This window comes from Dendrobates tinctorius, unplaced genomic scaffold, assembly GCF_039654945.1.
Source record: "Dendrobates tinctorius isolate UK_male_01 unplaced genomic scaffold, ASM3965494v1 ptg000016l, whole genome shotgun sequence".
NCBI lineage: Eukaryota > Metazoa > Chordata > Amphibia > Anura > Dendrobatidae > Dendrobates > Dendrobates tinctorius.
Genome location: NW_027361684.1, coordinates 31192310 through 31210179, shown reverse-complemented (window position 1 = coordinate 31210179; position 17870 = coordinate 31192310). Strand labels below are relative to the sequence as shown.

Genomic DNA, 17870 nt, shown 5'->3' with positions numbered 1-17870 from the left:
CTCACTCATTTTTTGCTGCATCAATGACTTTATGATTTATTGGTACCAGTACACAGTGACATGTAAACGTTTGGGCACACCCAGTCAAAATTAGTGATATTGTTACGGGTTAAGCAATGATGAAATAATCACTAAAAGGTCTAAAGTTAAAGATGATACATTTCCTTCGTATTTTAGGCAAAAAATATATATATTGTATTTTTTTTAATAACGGTAACCAAAAATTACAAAAAGGAAAATGGGCCAATGAAAAAGTTTGGGCACCTTGCATGGTTAGAATCTAGTAGTACTCCATTTTGAAATCATCACAGCTTGTAAATTGTTTTGCAGCTAGACAAGTCTTTCAGTCTTGTTTGAGGGATTTTCAGGCATTCCTCCTTGGAAAATTCTTCCAGTTCTGTGAGATTCCTGGGTCATCTGCTATTTTGAGGTCTAGCCATAGATTTTCAATGATGTTCAGATTGAGGGACTGTGAGGGCCATTGCAAAACTTTCAGCTTGCGACTTTTGAGGTAGTCTATTGCGGATTTTGACTTGTGATTAGGATCATTATTAATTTGAAGAAGCCATCCGGTTTTCAACTTTTTTACAGATGCTGTTATATTTGCATTAGGATTTTGTTGAAATTTCATTGAATCCATTCTTCCCTGTACCTGTGAAATGTTCCCTGTGTCATTGGCAGCACAACCTCGAAGCATGATCCACCCCCATGCTTAATGGTTGGCAAAATATTCTTTTCCTGAAATTCTGTGCTCTTTTTTCTCCACATATACCTTTCATCATTGTGGTCAAGAATTCTATTTTAACCTCACCGTTTCAAAGGATTTGATTCCAAAATGCATCAGCCTTGTTTAGATGTACTTTTGCATGCTGAATTTTATTGTGAGGATGTAGGAAGAGGTTTCTTATTGATAACTCTTGCCATATTTATAAAGGTGTCTCTGAACAATAGAAACATGTACCACAACTCCAGAGTCTTCAAAATCTTTCTGAAGGTCTTTTTCAGTCAAGCAGGGGTTCTGATTTGCCTCTCTAGCAGAGCAATCATACAAGCAGTTCTTATTCAAATTATGCTTGGTCTTCCAGACCGTATCTTGACCTCCACTATTCCTGTTCACTTCTTAATTACATTTCAAACTGAGGAAAGGGCAACTTGAAAATGCTTTGCTTTCTTCTTATAGCCTTTTCCTGCTTCGTGGGCCTCCACCATTTTCATTTTCAGAGAGCTAGGCAGCTGCTTAGAAAGATTCATGGCTGCTGTTTTTAGCACAAGGTTGGATTTTTACGAAACTGTGAACTTTGCACCATCTGGCCTTTTCTAAAAATGATAATGAACAACCCATAACCCTAACAAGCTAATTAAATGACTCTCTGTCTCTATCTCTCATATATATATATATATTTATATTTTGCCAAAAATACAAAGGAAATGTGTCATCTTTAACTTTGGGCCTTTTAGAGATCATTTTATCTTCAACTTGCTTAACTGTTCACGATAACAGTAATTTTGAACAGGGGTGCCCAAACTTTTACATACCTCTGTATATTACCTATTGAACTTTGGAAGCACCTTAAACACAGGTCTTATGTGTGCCCAGTGAAATATTGATTATAAATAGAAGAGGCATTGTAAAAATGTGTTGCTGATCAAGTAATTAAATTAAATGGTTGGTATTTTGAATCAATTAAATGTACCTATAAAAGAACCACTAATGATTGGTGAGTATGCATTGGTGTCTATATTTTCAAGGTAATGTTGCCATATGTTTATATAATAAATGGTATCTGTATCAGTGAACTGTTGAATACTATGACCCCGATACACCAAAGCGATTATGCCCGATCGTATAAACTTGAAAAGTCACAAGATTTCTACCCAAAATTGAGTTACGAAAAAATGTTGCTACTTTAGGAGCCAGTCTCGGCTGGCTCTGCGAAATTCAGCTGAGCTTGTTAGAAAAGGGATGGGATAGAGTTTGACAATGCCCACTCATCTAACTCATTACAAGCTGTAGCATACCAGTACCAGACTGGAGTAAGATTTGTGGCAATGCGCAAGCCTGTTTAAGATGCATTAAGGGACCTCGACCTCTTTAAGAAAGTGAACTTGTCAACTGAACCTGTTGTGAACCTGCACGGTGCCGGCACTTAGACATACTCTGCCGAGAGGAAATTGACTATATTCCCCATGACAGCATTCTGGTTTAAGTGAACATCTAAGTGCGGGTTCACAACGCTATTAACCCTCAGATTAACAGGTAAATAGCTGACAGATTTAATCAATCATCTCAATCCAACATAGCACCTTATCAAGACCGGCTTGAACAACGAAGATCTTTATGAATCGGGGTCATTGTATCTGGGCCCATACTGTTTTTATTGTGATGATACACGTAATACATAAAAATGTATATGTTTGATTTATAGGAGAAGCTGCCATGTGACTTGGGACATTGGGCCAAAAGAAAAGTATTCTCCTTGTTACAAAGAAAACAGTGCATGGATGCTGCTGATACAATTGTGTAATATACCAAATATCAGTGTAAGAAATATTATCAACACAAAAGATTTGTAATTGGAACATGGATTCATATTGTGATCAAGACTTGCAGTAACTGAACGTATCTGCTTCCCATCATGATTTCTTGTAGAGACATTGCATAACATTTGCACAGCTCTCTCCATTCATCGTTTCTTGGTAAGCACCGCAGGCTGGAGATTTCTGATTTCGCAAGATGAACATGTCCATGTTATTATCAGTTCTGACTTGATTCACTGTCATCCAGCAGTGATGAAAAGATATCAAGTGTCTGATATTTCTGTTGTTGTTCACTTTTCTGTTTTAGATTTTTGGAAGTAACTGAACCCAAAATGTCCTGACCAGAGCCTGGCTCCACAAATGACAGTGTATCTGAGAAAAGAGGGGAATATACAGGTAAAAATATATTGTTTTGAAACCTTTAAAGGGGACTCTTTACTAGGTCAAATGTGGCCAATTTTTGCTCCTATCTTATTCTTGCTGCTCTCCTGGATATTCTGTTTTTTGGCTTTTTTTCAAATCTTCTACATGGGTCAACACATATGGGCCTTTTGATTTAGTGCAAATTTTTATGGTCTTTCACAAAAGGGCGGTGCCTACAGGAAAGGGCGGTGCTTACAGGATTCTCTGCGGGTGTGTCTTTAGGTTGCTCTTAATTATTACCCTGTGAGCAGTGCCCCTCATAGTATTGGTCATAAAAATTAAAACTAAATATCTCTGGAACCCTGAGAGGGATTAAAGGAAAAAAAAAGCTGAATACTCAGCGAAAAGACAAGATTAAAGTAACACAAAAACTGGACACTTTTGACCTGGTTACTGGTCCACTTTAAATAAATTAATAACAAAATAATTTGTTTGCCAGAATATGACAGCAATAAAGCTCTTTTCACCCTTTTTTATTGAATTTATTTTGAGGCATACGGTATATCTAAATTCCAAACAAGAATAACACTGTAAGGAATTTAACATTTGGTCATGATTAGAGATGGGTGAACTTAATCGAGTGGAATAGAATGCTATTTAAATTTTGCAAAAATCCATATACTCCAGAATACAGATTTTTTTTGTAATTCGCTCCTCACAAATTCAGCAAAATGATGTTGGTGTCTTCACTCTATAACAGGGCTGACTAGGTCTCAAAAGTCTTGGCACATTGTAACGGTGTGACATCATGATGCACTGTGACTTCTGAGGCCTGGTCATGGCTGGAAGTCCTTTTCAAGAGTTAAGAAATCAGGTATTGGTGGTCACAGCATGTCGTAACGGTGTGACATCATAACCTCTGGGGCCTGGTCTTAGCTGGAAGTCCTGTTCTAGAGACCAGGCATCAGAGACCATAGCACTTCATGACATGATGATGCACCCTGACTTTTGAAGTCTTTTCATGTCCGGAAGCATTTATGCAGAAGGAAAAAGCTTTGAAACCCGGACAGGCTGGCAGTGGGCACAGGAGGCAGAAGGGAAGCAGGGACAGGTGAGTAATGATGTATTAATTTTTTATTTTTTATATGTTATGTTTGTTATTTTCTAGGTCTAAAGAGACCCCAGAACAAAATAGGGAACATTCAATTCTTGGAGAATAACTTTTCTGCTAAATTAATTTCCACTCAATTCTAAAATCTGCACAATTTGGCAAATTCGAATTTTGCCAGATCCATTCATCTCTAGTAATGATGTTTGTACTTTATACTTACCATGTATTCCTATCATGTGCTCCAAAATTAACACTCTTTCAGCTAATATTTTCAGAGCTTCTCTAAGCTGCTGGACAGCTTCTCCCTATAAGAGAAATGCCTTCTGTTACTCTGGCATAAATAGAGAGAAAATCAGACTCAAACAATGAGTTCCATAGAGTGATGTTATTAATGGGGCTGCCTGGTGAGTAAACATTATCTTCAAAATACTCAGAATGAGTTTAAAAAAATGAAAGTTTAATTTTAAAGCACCACTCCAGCATTTTATTATACATTTTACTAAAGGAGTGGAGTCACTAATCTAAGTTCCCTGCCACTAGTCTTATACTTACCAGCTGCCATCTTCCTCTGTTACCAGCGCCGCTCCGATCGTCACATGCAGATCACTCCAGTGCTTGCTGGGTGAGCTGGAAGTCACTTCTGAATGTAAGTCTATGAGAGTCAGAACGAGGCTAACATAGACTTACGCTGAGAGCTGGTAACCGTTACCTCTGAGTTCCAGTCAGGCAGAAGTTGCAGTCACAAGATAGCAGACTGGGAGCAAAACATATTTGCTCATCTGTGTTCTTGAGCTGTCACATGTATGGAATGGACAAGGCAACTGTTAGGTGGATTCATAGCTGGCTTAGTGATCGGACCCAAAGAGTGGTCGTAAATGGCTGCACATCCAGTTGGAAGAATGTCTCAAGTGGGGTACCACAGGGCTCTGTCCTGGGCCCTGTATTGTTCAACATCTTTATCAACGATTTAGATGAAGGAATTGAGGGTAAACTGATTAAATTTGCTGATGACACAAAGCTAGGAGGGATAGCTAATACTAGAGAAGAGAGAGAGAGGATTCAAAAAGATTTAAATAAACTGGAGAAGTGGGCAGTAACTAACAGAATGGTTTTTAACAGGGAGAAATGCAAAGTACTACATCTGGGCAATAAAAATGAAAAAAGCATATATAGAATGGGAGGAATAGGGCTAAGTGACAGCACATGTGAAAAAGACTTGGGTATACTAATAGATCACAGACTGAATATGAGTCAACAGTGTGATGCAGCAGCAAAAAAGGCAAATGCAGTTCTAGGATGTATTAACAGAAGCATACAGTCTAGATCACGTGAAGTCATTATTTCCCTCTACTCCTCTTTGGTCAGACCTCATCTGGAATATTGTGTCCAGTTTTGGGCACCACATTTTAAAAAAGACATCAACAAACTGGAGCAAGTTCAGAAAAGAGCGACCAGAATGGTGACCGGTCTGCAAACCCTGTCTTATGAGGAAAGGTTGCAGGATTTGGGAATGTTTAGTTTGCAAAAGAGAAGACTGAGAGGAGACTTAATTGCTGTCTACAAATATCTAAAGGGCTGTCACATTGTAGAAGGATCAACTTTATTCTCATTTGCACAAGGAAAGACTAGAAGCAATGGGATGAAACTGAATGGGAGGAGACACAGATTAGATATTAGAAAAAACTTTTTGACAGTTAGAGTGATCAATGAGTGGAACAGGCTGCCATGAGAAGTGGTGAGTTCTCCTTCAATGGAAGTCTTCAAACAGAGGCTGGACAGACATCTGACTGGGATGATTTAGCGAATCCTGCTTTGAGCAGGGGGTTGGACCAGATGGCCCAGGAGGTCCCTTCCAACTCTACGATTCTATGATTCTATGATTCTATGATTCTATGTGGTGTTGTCACCTCCAGCTTTTTGCAACCTGCCACAGTCTGTTCAAAGCACAGAGAACAGAGATTTCCTGTCTGTTCTTTGAACTTCTAAGTCAGCAGCTCTGCAGTGAGCTCTGAACAGGAATATAATGGTGTTCTGGCATGTGATCCTCATCAAGCTATGAGTGACTGGAGTTGTGCACAAAGAGGGACAGCACATTGCAGGCTCCAAACAGAAAAACAATCTTATCAGCTAGTCAGCGGGGATGTTGCTGTGGTTTGCGGAATGCAAGATTTTATTATATTATAATACACGAGTACATAATGAGCCTTGTTCCTCTGCAGTACGCTGATCCTGTGTGGTGTCAGTGTAACATCACTGACTGCAGAAGAGTTTCAGGACAGTGCGTACAAGGTGAAGTGGGAGGAATTTTAGGAAAGAGAAACTGCCTCTGCAGTGATCTATCCATCTTCATACTGTATAGGATTTTTTTGGGATGGTGCTTTGTAGGAGGAGTGGGTGGACACTGATGGTGAGAGAGTGTGATCTGTGGGACACATACGGCTCTACATCTTGGGAAATATAGCCTACTAGCTGAAGAACCTGGTGTAAACTGGGCATAGTAATTAACTGCCGTCCTGCTCTCTCCCTTCACAGCCCCACTCTCCACTCACCGTCCCACTCTCTCCCTTCGAAGCCCAGCTCTCCACCCGCCATCCCGTATTCTCCCTCAGGAGCCCTGCTCTCCATCCACTGTCCCGCTCTCTCCCTCTGCAGCCCCTGTCTCCCTGTGTCTCTCCTTCAGCAGCCCCGCTTTCACTCCGCAGCCCCACTGTCCCCCTCCGCAGCCCAGCTCTCCATCCAACGTCACGCTCTCTCCTTCCGCAGCCTGACACTCCAATCGCTGTCCTATATTCTCCCTCCACAGTCCCGCCCTCTCCCTCAGCAGCCCCTGTCTCCACTGGCCGTCCCGCTCTCTCCCTACCCAGCCCTGCTCTCTTCTCGCCATCCTGCTCTCCACTCCCCATCCCGCTCTCTCCCTCCGTAGCCCCTGTCTCCACTGGCCATCCAGCTCTCTCCCTCAGTAGTCCAGCTCTCCACCCGCATCCCACTTTCTTTCTTAATAGCTCGGGTCTCCACCCGCCATCACGCTTTTTCCTTCCGCAGCCCCACTCTCCACCCGCTGTCCCTCTCTCCATGCGCTGTCCAGTTCTATCCCTCCGCAGACCCGCTCTCCATCTGTGTCCTGGTCTCCCTCTACAGCCCTGCTCTCTTCGTCCACATCCTCACTCTCCATGCACCGTCCCGCTCTATCCCACTGCATCCCCACTCTCCATCTGTGTCCTGCTCTCTCCCTTGCAGCTCCACTCTCCACCCGCTCTTTCCCTCTACAACCCTGCTGTCCATCTGCCAGTGGGAGGGGCTATGTGTAGTGGGTGTGGCTTGATACATACACACACAAACAAATACATGCATTCAGCTTTATATATTTATAGTTAGGCTCAGAGAGATATGTAGCAGGAATATCGGGCTGTAATCAATATCAAAACACAATGATGGCTGTCAGGGAGTGAATGGAGGCTAAAAACAAAAATAAAAGGTAACATGGGTTTGGGGGTTCATTCCAGGGGCAGACAGGTTTTTTTTTTCGTGCTTGGACCATTGTAATAGAGTCTTACAGTATTCTAAACAGAATCCATGATGCTAGGATGAACAAAAACTTGGCTAAACAGAGATGCTTGTGGGTTTTCAGACATTGTAAGGAATTTATTAAAACTGGCATTTTACGTGGTATTCTTGAACCTATAGCCCACTGGAGAAACATGCACCAAATTCATCAGGAGGTGGGTGCAAGCACCAGTGCAACATTTATTTTCATTGCAGTGCTAGATTAGTGCTTCTAATCTAAGAGTCTAATCTAATCTTATACTTACCGACCACCGTGTTCACCTTCTACCGCCACTGCTCCTTTCACTCTGCAGCAGTTTGTCACCTGCCGAATTGATACAGTGTTTGCTGGCCAAGTTGTAAGTCACAATTCATTGTAAGTCTATGAGAACCTTGTGCTGGCTCTCATATACTTCCATTGAAACTGTGACTGTTACATCTGACTTCAGGCCGATAAAAGATGAAGATGGTGGGTGGTAAGTATAATACTAGTATCAGAGACCTTAGATTAGCAGCACCTCTCCAGCGCTAAAAAAAACCCCCCAAAACGTTGGAGTGGCACTTTTGTAAATTTGGCCCATCTTTTGGACTTTTCATGAACAAGAAAATGTAATCTATGTTAGGCTGGTTTCACATTAGCGCATTTTCAGCGCGCGCACGGCCGGGGGTAGCTCCGCCCCCGAGCCGGCTCTCTGCCCGGCGTGCCCGCCCCTTGCTTGTAGCGCCGCCTACTAGCGGACAGCGGCGCCTGCGATCGGCGCACCCTATCTTTAGCATAGGGTGCGCAGATCGTGCGCAGGCCGTGCGCTAGTTGCGCTTTGACCTGTGCTGCGCACTTTTGACGGTGCGCCGTGCGCGCCAAAATCAAACTTTTCGGATTTTGGCGCGCACGGCGCACCGTCAAAAGTGCGCAGCGCAGGTCAAAGCGCAACTAGCGCACGGCCTGCGCACGATCTGCGCACCCTATGCTAAAGATAGTGTGCGCCGATCGCAGGCGCCGCTGTCCGCTAGTAGGCGGCGCTACAAGCAAGGGGCGGGCACGCCGGGCAGAGAGCCGGCTCGGGGGCGGAGCTACCCCCGGCCGTGCGCGCGCTGAAAATGCGCTAATGTGAAACCAGCCTAAGCTACCACTGGTGCACAGCAAGTGATAAATTTGCCCCTTTATCTACCTTATCAATCACGCATAGGTAGATTGAAAGCTGGATGGTACAATGTAATTCTGATATATGTAAGATTGTAAAAGAAAATTAAAATTATTGTAAAACTCAAGAACATTAACATTAAAACACATTCTAACAAACAGCCAAGCTGGGTTTATCCATAAGTAAAAAAAAGATTTTCAGGCCAGCATCCTAAAAACTTGGCTAAAGTTTATGTCCCAAGGTAGGTTGTGTATTGTTTACATTCAATCTCCTAAAGTCTCTTTTGGCAAATATGTAACATGTAATAACTCCTATGATGAATAATGGGTAATTTCAATTATCTTTTAATAATTTTAGGTTTTCAGTTCAAAAGTGTAACATTTTACTCAAAATGTCATAAGATGTACACAGAGTAATAAAATTTGGTATATTGTGTTTTTATTTTTAAATTATGTCTTTAAAAGACAAAAGATTCGCATGGTATTTCAAGGAGGAGGTGCATACTGTAGCAGCTTGTGCATGTAGCCTGAAAAGAAAATTAATGCACGATGTATCATGACACTATACGCTTGGATCACTCTGACATTTGGGGCACTTTATATTTGCATTGTGTGGTACTAATTTTCTTGTAACTGTTTGACATTATAAATGATTTTAATTAAATGATTTTTAAATTAAGATGATTTGTACCAAGCATGGAAGTTTTCAGTAGGATATGGAAAACCTTCCTCAGCGCTAGGGGTTCGACTACTGGGACCTTCACCGTTCCTGAAAATGGTGATCTGCAGAGTCTCATCTGAATAGAGAGGAGGTCACTCCATGGATTCTCTTTGAGACTGCTGAAAAAGGATAGGTTGTAACTTCCATAATTGGTACAAGTACTCTTAAATAATTATAGTTATTGCTATTATTAAAAAAAAACTACGGTTTGCAAGATTTCCTCTTCTACATTTTTTTAATTACATATTGTCCACTACCTACTTTTTCATGATCCACCTCTAGTCTCAGTAATGTGCCCCAATGCCATGATGATGCCTCAAATTAAGGGCTATATTTTTAGTCCAAGTGCGATCCAATAAAACATTGGATTGCACTCGACCAATGTTATTTTTTGGAGCCGTGCACATGTCCAATTTTTTTTCTCTGACTGATTTTTTCCAAGGAAAAAACTGCACCATGCGCGATTTGCATCCAATATTTGGATCCCACTTCGCCACGCAAGTCAATGAGTCCATGGAAACAAATTGGACCACACTCGGATGACATCTGAGTGCAGTCCGATTTTCATGGCCTGACAGAATGGAGAAGATGGGGAATTTTTTTCCCATCTTCTCCTCATCACAGTTTGAGTGTGATTAGCATAATTGGACCGATGTTATCGGATGAAAGTAAATACAATTGAGGGACCCATGCCCAAGTAAAACACTTGGCGAGCACACTGAGAATTTGACATTTCTTTCAAACATGCAGCACTTATAACCATCCTCTTATTCAGTGTTCATCATATTCTCATTTTTTTTCGCAAACTAACCACCCAGCTTTGCACATAGACTTGCCTCTGCACCTAGCATTCACATGGTATGCCTTTCAGCTAAGCCCAGCTTACCCCAGTGTTATTTATGACCTTGTTTACTCTGGCTTGATCATATACATCTGGTCCACTCTTAATTGTCTGACCAAGAAGAGCAGAGACCACTCCTCTCTGCTTCACACCTGACTGCACTTAGTTGTACATATATTGCAGAGCACAAGTCTGCATAGACTTCAGTCTGCTTTGTGTTTCCTATAAGTGTGTTCTAGAAGTGTGAAGATTAATTTAAGAATTAAAACCAGAATTGAACCAGAAGGGAACTGAAGGTAACTGGACACAGTCACTGTAAACAATGTTTCTGTTTGTTTTCACTTTCACCCCAATAATCCTTCACTTTCTGCTAATTCCCCTAATCCCTACTCCTAGTAAGGAACTGTTCATCTCTTCTTCAATCCTCCCCATCCACCTCACCTCCTCCTCAAAACTGTTCCTTAACATACAATCCTCTGTCTCCAAACACAGACAGCCCCCTCATGCCCTCTCCTGCTCCCACCTGCTAACACTTTCTCTGCTCCTTCTCACTGCTGGTGATATCTCTCCAAATCCTGGTCCTCCTCACCACATTCCCACAGTCATTTCTACCTCCCATCCACACTCTATCACAACCTTCCGTAACCTCTCCAACCTTATACCCATTCACCCAGCCCCCGCTTCCCCAGTCCCACTAACAGGAGCTCTGTGGAACGCTCGCTCTGTCTGCAACAAGCTTTCCTACATCCATGATCTTTTTGTTACTACCAAACTCTCCTTCCTCGCCATCACCGAAACCTGGCTCACCCCTTCTGACACAGCCTCTCCTGCTGCACTTTCGTATGGCGGCTTCCACCTTTCGCACACCCCCCGCCCCAGCTGCAAACATGGTGGAGGAGTTGGTTTTCTCCTGTCAGATACCTGCTCCTTCACCCCAATCCCACTGCCACCCTCTGTTACCCTCCCTTCCTTTGAGGTGCACTCTGTGCGCATCTACTCCCCCTCCAACCTCCAACTGGCTGTCATCTACCGCCCCCCAGGGCCAGCCACCACCTTCTTTGACCACTTCACCACCTGGTTACTTCATTTCCTTTCCGCGGACATCCCTACTATCATCATGGGCGACTTCAACATCCCCATTGACACTTCCCTCTCAGCTGCCACTAAACTTCTATCTCTCACTTCCTCCTTCGGCCTCACTCAATGGTCTTCTACAGCCACCCACAAAGATGGCCACACACTGGACCTCATCTTCACCCGCCTCTGCTCCCTATCTAACCTCTCTAACTCACCTCTTCCTCTCTCTGACCACAACCTGCTCACATTCTCTTCCCTCTTCACTCCATGTCTACAATCCCCACCCCACAAACTTTCACACCCTCGCAGGAATCTTAAACACCTTGACCTACACTCATTCTCTGAATCCCTCCTCCCTCTTACAGATATAAGTTCCTTACACAATGCGGATGACGCTGCCGCTCTATATAACACCACAATAGCTGTAGCTTTGGAATCCGCTGCCCCACTTACACATACCAAAACTCGCAAAATCAACAGACAGCCCTGGCACACCAGCCTGACCAAAGAGCTGAGGCGAGCTTCCAGGGCTGCTGAGCGCAGATGGAAAAGATCCCACTCCAACGAGCACTTCATCGCATTCAAACAGTCCCTCACTACTTTCAAGACCACACTCGCCACAGCTAAACAAACCTACTTCTCATCTCTCATATCCTCCCTGTCTCACAACCCTAAACAGTTATTCAACACCTTCAATTCTCTCCTCCGCCCCCCAGCACCTCCTCCCTCCCCACTCATCTCAGCTGAAGACTTTGCCTCATTTTTCAAGCAGAAAATTGATAACATCAGGGACAGTTTTGGTCAACAACCCCCAGAGCCCTTCCTCCCGACTTCCCAGCCCTCCACCTTCAAAACCAACTTCTCCACCATTACAGAAGATCGACTCTCCACTCTACTCTCAAGATCACATCTCACCACCTGTGCACTCGACCCGATCCCATCCCACTTCATCCCAAACCTCACCACAGTCTTCATCCCAACCCTAACCCATCTCTTCAACCTATCACTAACAACTGGTGTTTTCCCCTCAAGCTTTAAACATGCCTCCATCACACCTATCCTCAAAAAGCCCTCTCTTGACCCATCCTCTGTATCTAGCTATCGCCCTATATCACTTCTCCCATACGCCTCCAAGCTACTGGAACAACACGTCTACCTTGAACTGTCCTCCCATCTCTCTTCTTGCTCCCTCTTCGACCGCTTACAATCTGGCTTCCGGTCACACCACTCCACTGAAACTGCCCTTACTAAGGTCACCAATGACCTCTTAACTGCCAAGAGCAAGCGACACTACTCTGTCCTCCTCCTCCTGGACCTGTCGGCTGCCTTTGACACAGTGGACCATTCCCTATTATTACAGACCCTCTCATCCCTCGGCATCACAGACTTGGCCCTCTCCTGGATCTCATCATACCTAACAGACCGGACATTCAGCGTCTCCCACTCACACACCACCTCCTCACCTCGCCCCCTATCTGTCGGAGTCCCACAAGGTTCAGTCCTTGGGCCCCTGCTGTTCTCTATTTACACCTTTGGCCTGGGACAGCTCATAGAATCTCATGGCTTTCAGTATCATCTTTATGCTGATGACACACAGATCTACATCTCTGGACCAGATATCACCTCCCTACTAACCAGAATCCCTCAATGTCTGTCCACTATTTCATCCTTCTTCTCCACTAGATATCTGAAACTCAACATGGACAAAACAGAATTCATCATCTTTCCCCCATCTCACGTGACCCCCCCTACGAACCTATCAATTACAGTAAATGACTGCCCACTCTCCCCAGTCCCACAAGCTCGCTGCCTCGGAGTAATCCTTGACGCTGATCTCTCCTTCAAACCACATATCCAAACCCTTTCCACTTCCTGCCGACTTCAACTCAAAAATATTTCACTCATCCGTTCATTCCTCACCCAAGAATCTGCAAAAACCCTAGTCCATGCCCTCATCATCTCTCGCCTTGACTACTGCAACCTCATGCTCTGTGGCCTCCCCTCAAACACTCTCGCACCCCTCCAATCTATTCTAAACTCTGCTGCCCGACTAATCCACCTGTCCCCCCGCTATTCCCCAGCTTCTCCCCTCTGTCAATCCCTTCACTGGCTCCCAATTGCCCAGAGACTCCATTACAAAACCCTAACCATGACATACAAAGCCATCCACAACTTGTCTCCTCCATACATCTGTGACCTCGTCTCCCGGTACTTTCCTGCACGCAACCTCCGATCCTCACAAGATCTCCTTCTCTACTCCCCTCTTATCTCCTCTTCTCACAATCGCATACAAGATTTCTCTCGCGCATCACCCCTACTCTGGAACTCTCTACCACAACATATCAGACTCTCACCTACCATCGAAACCTTCAAAAAGAGCCTGAAGACCCACCTCTTCCGACAAGCCTATAACCTGCAGTAACCACCGATCGACCAAACCGCTGCACGACCAGCTCTACCCTCGCCTACTGTATTATCACCCATCCCTTGAAGATTGTGAGCCCTCGCGGGCAGGGTCCTCTCTCCTCCTGTACCAGTTATGACTTGTATTGTTTAAGATTATTGTACTTGTTTTTATGTATACCCCTCCTCACATGTAAAGCGCCATGGAATAAATGGCCCTATAACAATAAATAATAATAATAATACTAAAATACACAAAAATTGTATCCTACGTCGTCTCCTTTATGTCCATCTTCTCCTTTCAATCCAGGCTCTCCCTAAAATAGAAATAGTAATAACGTAAATAATTGTCAATAACATTTCTGATCAGCATAATCTGCAATTTAATAAGTTACTGAAAAACATACTGATCTGTGCTCAATATTTTTTATTGTTAGAAGTCCAATATTTTACTAAACAGATTTAATTTTAGTTGAATATGTGGATATAATGGGGCCCTTTATGTTCTTCTGTCAAATATGAAACAGGTTACCTCCAAATGCTAAAATCTATACAATTTTAAGACGTAGACCTCATAGTAATATTATAATGTCTCATGCATGCGTGGCTCCCCGATTGACACTGCGCAAGGGCCTCCGGCTCCTTGATACACACTGCATAGGTGCAAGCGCAGCTCCAAGCGCCACACTGTGCAAGCGCGGGATTCCAGTGACATCAGTACAACTAGGGAAATCAAATTGAGTGGGGGCGACACCCATGACTGAACAGAAAATGAAGCACACCCCTATGACTAAACGAGCAGGTGCTATATAAGTATATAAAGTGCTTTTGGGACATCATTACAGCGCCATTTTTATTGAAAAAACATGTTAGTGATGCACATTGCATCACTATTAACACACTAGATGCTTGAAATGACGTGACAGATTCCCTTTAAGGCTACTTCATCACATATGTGTCTATTTTACATCCCTGCAAAAAGGAACTATACCTCAATTGCCATCCGTTTTTGTCTCCGTGTTGCATCCACTTTCTTTGTTTTTAAACCAGAAGGCGGTATAAACTGTCTGACCTTTTATTTATCCATTCATTCTTAACAATGAATCAGTGTAAAACAGATGAAACATGGATGTAACACTGAAGTACAAAGGATGGGTTTCCTGTTTCATCCCTTTATACAGATCAACATAGACTTTAGTGGCCGAGTCTCATCCGCAAAATGGATGAGAGTAGGACGTGCTCTGAGTCTCATGGACCGAACACACGGAATGCTTCTTATAAGGGTGTGTGCACGGATCAATAGTCCTTATGCTGTCTGAGAAAAAAATGGACAGTACATGGACGTGTCACTCGGATATGCAAATGTAGCTTCAGACTGAAAATGCATATTTATCAAGCTTAATTAGCCAAAATTCTGACATAAAAATATCCTATACAATATTTATAATGTGCTTTAGACACTTATTTTGACTTGACCTACAAAGGGGCTTGGTCTCAATTAAACCAATGCTCAAAAAAATGTGCTAAACTTTTGGTACACGTTTCTGGTGGCACAAAGAAAGTCAACTGATAGATTGTGTAAATTTGGACTAGACAATCTTAAAATTAGAAATATTTATCAAACAACATGAACAACTATGGTACATTTGTCGCATTTTAAAATTGTCCAGTCTAAGTTTGTACTGACTAAGATTAGACTGCATAAATATTTCCTTGTGTCTTTTGTCCACATATGTCCTTAATAAATCAAGATATCTAGATTTCCTTTAAGGCCACATTCACACGTTCAGTATTTGGTCAGTATTTTAAAACAGTATTTGAAAGCCAAAATCAGGAGTGGGTGATAAATGCAGAAGAGGTGACGTGTTTCTATTATACTTGTCTTCTGATTGTTCCACTCCCAAATGGAGAAGGGCAAATGTTGTCCCTATCTTCAAAAAAGGAAAGAAGATGGAGCCAGTAAACTACAGGCCAGTGAGCATTACTTCTTTAGCAGGAAAGATCTTTGAACAAACTATTAAAGAGCATGTATGAAAGTACTTGGATAAGAACACAGTTATTGACCAGAGCTAGTATGGGTTTGTAGCCAACAAGTCATACCAGACTAATCTAATTTCATTCTATGATGGAATCACTGACTGGGTGGATCAGCGAAATGTAGTAGATATAGTATATCTTGACTTCAGCAAAACATTTGATAAAATATCCCACACTATCCTTATTGAAAAAATGACCTATTATGGGATTGACAAGGCTACGGTAAGGTGGATTCATAACTGGTTCAGTGATTGTACTCGTGGTGAGAAATGGTTGCACATCCCATTGGAAGAGTGTTTCAAGTGGAATACCACAAGGCTCTGTCCTGGCCCCAGTATTGTTCAACATTTTTATAAATGATCTAGATAAGGGAACTGAATGTAAACTAATCAAATTTGCAAACAATGCAAAGCTAGGAAGGATAGCTAACACTAGAGAAGACAGAAAGGATTTTGAAGGATCTAGATAAACTTGAACAATGGGCAGCAACTAAAAGATATTTAACAGGGAGAAATGCAAGATTCAACATCTGGGCAAGAGAAATGATATTACATCTACAGACTGGGAGGAATAGAACTAAGCAACAGCACAAGTGAAAAAGACTAGGGTACACTAATAGATCATAGCCTGCACATGAGTCAACAGTGTGATGCAGCAGCAAAAAAGGCAAACAGTTCTAGGATGTATTAAGAGAAGCATTGAGTATAGATCACGTGAAGTAATTATTTCTCTACTCCTTTTTGATCAGGTCTTATTTGGAATACTATGTCCAGTTCTGGGCACCACACTTTAAAAAAGAAATTGAAAAACAGGAGCAAGTTCAGAGAAGAGCTACCAGGATGGTGAGTGGACTGCAAAATGAGGAACGGCGAAAGGATCTGGGAATGTTTAGAAGGAGAAGGTACAGATTAGATATCAGAAAAATTTTTTGACAGTGAGGGTGATCAATGAGTGGAACAGGCTGTCACGAGAGGTGGTGAGTTCTCCTTCAATGGAAGTCTTCAAACAGAGGTTGGACAAACTTCTGTCAAGATAGTTTAGTGAATCCTGCATTGAGCAGGGGTTTGGACATGATGACCCTGGAGGTCCCTTCCAACTCTAACATTTTATGATTCTACTGATGTAAAATACTGATCAAATGCTAAATGTGTGAATGTGGCCCTACTCCTTTGAAAGCTGCACCAGCTCATTTAATTGTGGACATGCCAACATACACGTCCTACTAAGCAGGTAAATTTTTAATAGGCCAATGTACAGGAAATTTCAGTCACCGTCCTGGACTTACACGCAGTGAAAGAAAAGTTACCTGATCATCAAAAAGTCCAAAATGGATAATTTTTTATGTAAAATACTGACTAAATATTGAACTTCTGAACGTATCCTAAAGGTAAGTCCACAAGAAATATCTGAAATATAAAAATTTCTTTGTAGTTTTGTCAGTAGATTGCTGAAGATTAACACCATACGCTGTAGATTTGGTAAAATCTCATACAGAATGCAAATTTCATCAGGATCTGCAGAATTTGTGGATACCTCCAGTGCTGCTTATTATTGAAGACGTCAATCCAAAGAAATGTATTAACTTGCGGTTTTTATTGAATGTGGGTCGCCCTCCCAGGGCTGTGGGGTACTCGGTACCGGGCCGGTGTCGGTGGGATGTGTCACAGCAGCGGGGACCTGGTCCGTGGCCCTGGGCGCCCAATTAATAGGGGGAGTTTGAATGGTGGAATGTAGTTAATGGAATAGTTCGTGACGCCACCTGTGGTGTTCGGCAAGTGAGATGTTAAGCCGACGCTGCTTGCAGATTCTCTGAGGCTGGTGGTGTGTTGCAGCCAAGATGGTGAAGCTCCCCACAGGTGAAGCTATAGCCCCAGGGCAGTGTAGATGTGGAGTTAGAGGAGAGGCACAAGCAGTTTAGAAGCTGGTACCCAGATGTAGCAGTGCTGGGTGTGTTGACGCAAGAATCAATGGAGGACACCAGGGCTTGTAGTTCCAAAGCTTTACTCACAGTCTGTAGTACACACAGGTGCTTGCCTCCGTACTGTGTCCTCCGGGTCAGAGGCTCAATCAACCTCCAGGTCAGATGGAATGCTCC

General features: G+C 42.9%; 1 protein-coding gene across 1 annotated transcript in view; it reads right to left on the bottom strand.

The window, feature by feature from the left end:
- Positions 1-2358: 2358 nt before the first annotated feature.
- The window catches only part of COL26A1 (collagen type XXVI alpha 1 chain), a 799303-nt gene continuing 783791 nt past the window's right edge, over positions 2359-17870 (bottom strand). The window contains exons 13-15 of the mRNA XM_073565618.1: positions 14011-14055; positions 4233-4317; positions 2359-2910 (exon numbers count right to left, since the gene is read on the bottom strand). Of these exons, the coding sequence (XP_073421719.1) occupies positions 2756-2910; positions 4233-4317; positions 14011-14055 (285 nt within the window). The 3' untranslated portion in view covers positions 2359-2755. The remainder of the gene's footprint in view (positions 2911-4232; positions 4318-14010; positions 14056-17870) is intronic.